This window comes from Salvia hispanica, chromosome 4 (assembly GCF_023119035.1).
Source record: "Salvia hispanica cultivar TCC Black 2014 chromosome 4, UniMelb_Shisp_WGS_1.0, whole genome shotgun sequence".
Taxonomy (NCBI): domain Eukaryota; kingdom Viridiplantae; phylum Streptophyta; class Magnoliopsida; order Lamiales; family Lamiaceae; genus Salvia; species Salvia hispanica.
In genome coordinates, this window is record NC_062968.1 from 8,906,660 (window position 1) to 8,913,615 (window position 6,956).

At 37.8% G+C, this 6,956-nt stretch overlaps 1 protein-coding gene across 1 annotated transcript; it reads right to left on the minus strand.

Moving 5' to 3' along the window:
- On the minus strand, positions 1–4,082 carry LOC125185691 (PGR5-like protein 1A, chloroplastic). Its single transcript, XM_048082271.1, has 11 exons — positions 3,822–4,082; positions 3,516–3,631; positions 2,907–3,003; positions 2,693–2,782; positions 2,436–2,488; positions 1,061–1,137; positions 904–955; positions 705–815; positions 536–633; positions 362–440; positions 1–191 (listed from the first exon to the last, which is right to left on the minus strand). The coding sequence occupies exons 1-10, from the start codon at positions 3,979–3,981 to the stop codon at positions 371–373; spliced, it is 924 nt and encodes a 307-aa protein (XP_047938228.1). The 5' UTR covers positions 3,982–4,082; the 3' UTR covers positions 1–191; positions 362–370.
- Positions 4,083–6,956: the final 2,874 nt, after the last annotated feature.

Genomic DNA, 6,956 nt, shown 5'->3' on the forward strand with positions numbered 1-6,956 from the left:
TTAGTCGATACTGCTTTTTTATATTTAGAGTAAAACCCATGCATTTCCAAGATATATTTTTTCCAGTCTGCCAAATGACAATGGATATTGCAATAAAATAGTTTAAGAAACGTGATATCTTGCTACAACACCCGAGAAGCCTGTGTAATATGTTCACTTCACATCACACCAATGTCGGCTATGTCAACATCCTGCACCAGTTTGTTCAAACATAAGCAGACCACATGACTGATCTGATCAGGTATGTATATGGAATTGGTTTTCTTCAATTCACTGTTTTTTCCAACTTGTTATTTAATCAATCTTTGGAAGATGAACAAACCTGATGAACTGAATACCAAAGTAGTTTCAAGGTTGGTACCTTATCAAGTCATGCCTCGCTTCCCTCAGGCAACGTAATCAAACGTGTCTTGGAGTCGTACACCAGTGCACTTCCACAACTGATAACAAACAATGCAGCGATGTTAACAATTGGGGAAAGAAGGAAACAGTTTGCAGGATAAACAAGGCGATATCTTAAAAGTATCAAGCGTACTTGGAGCATTTGACGTTGTTCGTGGAGCCTCCGCTAGAAATCGATAGTATGGAACCGAAAAATGAATTGTTCTCAGTTCCACAGTTCGGACAGACTCCCTGAAATATGATTTTCAACAGCTCAATGTAATTTTCTCTTTATCTGATTTAAAAATTGGAGATAATCTTACCACTAAGATCAAAACATCTTTCACAACAGCATTTGTGAGTGTGAACGATAGCCATAATATGAGGGGCAGAGCTGCAAACCATGTGAAGATAAAACTGAAAGGCTCCGGAAGCTGAAACAAAATTTGAATCGATTCACCTAATGAGCATTTAGGAAGAATTGGTAGTAGCTGACATTTAAGAGGAATGGCATTTGATCACCTCTAAGAGATAGGTGATCTCGAAGCCAGTTATATCATCCAGAAAGAAAAACCTGCAGAAAAAAGAGGATTGAGTAAAGCCTGCTATGCTCACAGTATGAGACTGAAAGAAAATGTGCTTGCTTGAAGTCCGTCTGCCTACGTGTGGTGTCACTTACAGTCCTAATGCAACAACTGCGGCTGGAACATTCAGAAGGAACATCTTTAGGTAGTCCACAGAAAGATCGCTATAGACCTGCATTTGAATGAAAACCGGATACTGGAAACATAATTTCTAACTCAAGTGACATTATGACTAACAATATCAATGTGCAAACCAGCTCTGCCATAAAATTTTCTAAATACTGTTTACATATATGGTTCCCGCTTTCCCATTTTCGGCTCGCTTTACTCTTCCAGAATACAGGCTTGAACGCAAAGTGTTAACAGGCACCACAAGGTATCGGACTTAAATGAGAAACACTTGGATGCTTATAGTAGATTGAGAACATAACTTAGGACATAAAGGTGGCGTTCGGTTCATTAGAGTAGATAATAGTTAAATACAATATAGGATAAGTCAAAATAGGGTTTATCTAGGATTAATTTACTCATAGGGATAGTGGTGAATGTGAGATAGTTAATAACGAGATACAATGTAATTTTGGCACTGTAGAGATGGGCCAAGATACATTGTCCGGCCAGGTTATTGATAAAAAGGCAACCGAACAAGAGATAAGATTAGACATGGCCTTTAGTCACAAGTAAACATGGCAACCGAACGGCCCCAAAGTGGATATGGTAGAGAAGTTTTTTACGTGTTTTATAATTTTACACATTTGATCTCCATAGTACAGCTCTATTTTTGGATTTCCATCAACTGGTATCATTTATTTCTACTGCCCATAGCATGTAACTGATAGACTTCACAGTTGAAAGCTATACAAATCCGCTCATGCGCAGCATAAATACATACAAACAAACTAAAAACGAATATTTCTGTTTTACTAGTTTATAAAAGCAGCCGACTATGTACTGAAAAACTTGACCACCAAAGAGGGTTACTCTTATACTTCCCGGATATCAGTGGAGGGGAACAAAATTGGTTCCCCATTGTATTTGTAATTTTTTCTTGTAGATAAGAATGGATTCGAAGAAATCTGAAGAGCAAACTACTAACATAACATGATTTCTTTTTCTTTTGGTATTCTAGAGACCTATTTAGAAATGAGATATGGGCAAAAGATTGTAAAGCAGACCATTTTAGTCTAGTTTAGAACTTAGCACCCTAATCAAGAAATCAGATTTCAGTTAGACTAGATTGGGCTCTCCAACTTCACAGCATGAATTTTCTGCTCAACATAAATTTGATAATATTCAGTGAAAAATGAAAATTAACATTTGATGTCCTATTTTAGCTTTAAACAGAATGTTATTCCATCAAATGCTGAGAAATAGAAAATGTGCATGTCCTACAGAGATTTGAAAAACACGATACTTAAGAAATCAAATGGACCTGATACTTAAGCATGCTTAAGGGGAAATAGATCTAACCTTCCTACTCCGGAGGCTGCATCGAGGACCTTCAACCACAATTTCACTCCCATCTGCCTACAAGATGCTAAGGAACTGAAAATCAATAAATGGTTTATCCATGAAGATCCCCAAAACACAGGCTAGTACTGTAGCACATGTAAGAACATAAAGCGACAACAAAATAGTAATTGGTACAGATTTTGTGAAAATATAATTTTCAATTTAAAATAGATTGCTCTCACATGATCAAAATTACATTGTAATAGTGAAAGTACCTTTCAGTTCATCAAACTCCCTGTCGGACAACAATGGGATTCCGGATACATAGGCCATCGAAGCTTCCAAAAACCTCTGCTCATCAGCACCTGCATGCGCAAGACGGAAGAAGAAAAGGTAAGGCATTTCATGAGTAAAGAGGCACCAATTCTGATAAGTTTACCCAATTTAAAGTCACAAAAGACAATCAAAGATGAAAAATATAGTAATTACTTAGCATCACAACGCTGCTTCCTTCCCACATTAGTTCTTCCTTGAGATTATCAAATTCTTCATTTGACATTATAGACTTCCCCTCGTAATACAACGCCTGCAACAAGCACAACAGTTGGTATTATACTAACCAACAAACATAACAATGTAAAACAAAATCGAGGCAGACAAAAACTAGACATCAAAATGGAGCTATTGAGTTATAAATAAAGGGTTACTAAGTTTAATCCAGTGAATAGCTTCTAGCTCAAGGCTGTCAAACTAAGGGAGTGTTTACTTTGAGGATTAACCTAGATAAATAAAATCAGTAAAGTCTAATCCATTGTTTACTAAGACAAATTAGAACTATGGGATAACCTAAAGCCCTTGAATTTTTTTGCATTTGAGCTAATATTGATTGATTTATACCTCATTGGAAGGGTAGAATTAGAGAGATCCTAGTAATGAGTATAAAGCACTGAATCAATCATCCCCGAGTATGATTCACCTATCTATCATGTAGTTTGCTAGCTACGACACAAAAATCGCAGTAATTGACACCAACATACATATAAATATATACTACACGTTTCTCCACTTTGAAGCAAAATGAAGATTCAGTGTGAGTACCTGAAGTGCTTGAAGAAATTCCTGTTCCATCTCCCCTACAGTTTTTTTCTGCTTCCTATCCAGGCTGCAATACTGCAAGACGTTGCTATCAACAACTTCATCATTTTCAACCTGACCTGATGGCGAAGAACGAGATGATGAAAGTTGAATGCGTCACATGGATTCCGTTCCCGCACCCTAAATTACAAATCCTCTTTGGCCTTGAAATTGGCAACAGCAGTAGAATTGGGGATTCCAAAGCAAAAACAGTGGAGCCTAACTTAGAATTGTGATGTTGAATTCAGAGAAACAGAAGCCCTAACTAACCTGATGGATCGGCGGTGGCTCTGCCTCTGAGCAGCAAAGTGCGTCTAATCGACAACTTTCGAGTGGGCGCGGAAGAAGAAGTGGGGATATAAGAAGGCTTTGTGAAGTGAGAAGTTAGACATTTGGGTTTGGGTGCGAGGAAACCAAGTCCGGTGGCCATCTGCGGCGGAAGGAGGGTGGTGTGATGCTCATTTTGAGAATGGAGGAAGTTGGAAATATAACAGTTATGGTGGATGTGAACGGATAACGAAATATGTGGAGGCAAATTTACGCAAACTCATTATTAATGAAATAGCACCAAATTTATAGTGAATACACAAAATTTTTTGAGTTATTGCACTTTATTATTTTGACATGCTGAATAAGCCGATACAAACATATTTTGCATATCAGTCTTTATTATTTTTATTTAATTTTTCGTGTCATTAATATGTTGATTTCTAAGAGGTTAGCGTTGTACTAGTAAATATGTTTACAGATAACTTTTTCTTGGGAACAATATACATATTTCGAGTCTTGAATTTTAATTGTTCTTTATATATATCATGATAGAGATGCAATGACGGACCCAAGAATTAAAACCAGTGAGTTCGAATACAAAAAAATAATAATAAATATAATATTTAAATAATTATTTTAAAAAATATTTTAGTTTAAATTTTTTATTTTTTAACTTAAATATTTGTATATGAATTTGAATTTATATTTAAATATTTTTAAATTAATCTTATAAATTCTTATTATGTTTATCAATAATTCTAACAAAAGTCAATAGATGAAATAAAAATTATCATTACTAAAACGAACATTATAAATATAATTACGGCTTTTAATTAATCTATAAATCTTTTAGCTATCATCACATTTTAGGTAAGGGAGTAGGCCCAATTATTTAGCCCATTTTATACCAAATTAGAATTGAAACGACGTCTTCTCCGTCTATTATTTCCGCCGGAGCTGAGCTCTCCCTCTTCCTCTCCATCTCTCTCATCTATTTTTTCAACTGTTATTCTCTATCTCTTTTATTGTCATGTGTAATTTCGTTTATTTTTTTTAATATAGAAAATATAAGAATAACTATTAAATTTATGGTTGAGAAACCTTCTGTCAATATAGTGTATTAAATATGTCATCACGAATATATGAAAATGTAAATATAGACATTATCCATGTATTATATTGACATATTTTGCAAGTTGTATTAATGTAATCTGTTGCACGAATTATATGAAAATTCACAAAAATATTGTCAAATTTTGATATCGAAACATATGTATGTAGGATCTCTTTGGAATCCTTATAAAATTATCTTTAATTTGATATATGTTGTGTAAAAAGTAATTTAAATCGAGATAGTTATATGCATTTAAATTTTGAGTAAAGGCCAAATGTGGTCCTAAACATATGGCCGTTTTATCAATTTGGTCCTGAACATTATCTTTTTTATTATTGGTCCCACACAAATGAACTCGGACCAGAATCGGTCCTAAATTAACAGAACCGTCTATTTTTACACAGTCAACTCATTTAATCAAGTTTTGACCTATATTAACCATTTTAATTGTAATTAGTCTCACCAAATCAAACCCTCCGCCGCCTCTCAAAACCCTCTGCAACCTCCGCCGCCTGAACACCCTCTGCAACCTCCGCCGCCTGAACACCCTCTGCAACCTCCGCGCTTGAACACCTGCCGCCTGAGCAGTATGGTTGCTTGCTCAAAGAGGAAGCTACAACTAACTCCTTTGATGATGTCGACGGCGGCGGCGGCGGAGCTGCTTCTTTGATCGGCGGCGATTGGTCGGAGTTCACCCTCACCGGTGGAGACACGCACACAGCAATCATGGACCTGATTTGCACCGCCGGTGCGAATTTGGGGATTGATCCAATTTGGGGATTGTGACAAGTTGAGGGAATTTTCATCAACGGAGGCGGAATTGACCTAATTCTGTCATCTTCTCCCCCAAATTGACTGTAGACTCCTCCAATTTTCCCTCCATAAATCGAATTTGAGCTGCCGCATCTGTTCTTATGGCCTCGCTAATCTTGTTAACCCATTCCTGATCGTCTCCAAAAAACTCCTCCAACACCGGCAGTGTTTCCTTAATTGTAACTTTCGGAGTGGGGGTTTTGGAATTGGGCAAGTTTGGGGGCAGGATTTTGGATGCCGTCAGCGGTGGCGGAGGGAGAAGAAAGAGAAACTTTTGTGCTTGCGCAACCCGTACTGCGCAGGCGGCGGAGGTTGCAGAGGGTTTTGATAGGTGGCGGAGGGTTTTATTTGGTGTGACTAATTACAATTAAAATGGTTAATTTTCGTCAAAACTTGATTAAATGAGTTGACCGTGTAAAAATAGACGGTTCTGTTAATTTAGGACCGATTCTGGTCCGAGTTCATTGATACGCTCGGATTTTGCACTATTTTAAGGCCATTATTTGGTCTGTTTTTGATGTCAAAGTCACTCTACACGTCCATTATTTGCATATTTTGTCTATTTTGGTATTTTGACGTGTTTTGTGAGAAATGTGCATAATTGAGCCGGAAAAGGGAGCCAAAACGCCAAGTAAGGGAATCTGAGTCAGACGGCGGATCGGCCTGACCGGCGCGGATGAGATGCGCTGGCGACAGCCGGCGCCCGGCTGGCGCAGATCAATGCAGCGGTCCGCCCTCGGAAAAATATGCTTTGAAGAGAAGTCTCGTCCGGCGACCGCCGAGAGAGATGTGTGGCGGTCCGCCGCTGAGGGAACAGACTCTCTGGAATCCAACGCGGCGACAGCGCCGGCCAAGGTGCGGCGGCCACTTGGAGAAAGGCGGCGAATCCGAGAAGCCCTAGATTTGCGCCCATATTTACCATATTTTGGAGATCTTTTCCTTCTACAACAAGGAATGGCTTTCCCCTATAAATAAGACCTCAAGCTTCATCAAAAGGGAGAACTACTACTTGCAAAATACTTCATAGAGATCAAGACCTAGAGTACTTCATTTGTGCAAGGAGTTGGAGAAGGATTTCAAGAACATCAAGAACGACAAGGATTCTACCCACGGGTTTTATTTGCTTTAGTCTTATTTTCAAATTGTCTTCCCTTCAATCTATGTTTTTAGCTTATTCAATTATGTGTAACTAAACTCATAGGATTCTA

Coding starts and splice junctions, on each gene's coding strand:
- LOC125185691 (XM_048082271.1), bottom strand. CDS start 3,981: ATGGCCACCGGACTTGGTTTCCTCGCACCCAAACCCAAATGTCTAACT. Junction 2,783..2,906: donor AAGCAGCGTTGTGATGCTAA/GTAATTACTATA, acceptor TTGCGCATGCAG/GTGCTGATGAGCAGAGGTTT. Junction 956..1,060: donor GCAGTTGTTGCATTAGGACT/GTAAGTGACACC, acceptor TTTTTTCTGCAG/GTTTTTCTTTCTGGATGATA.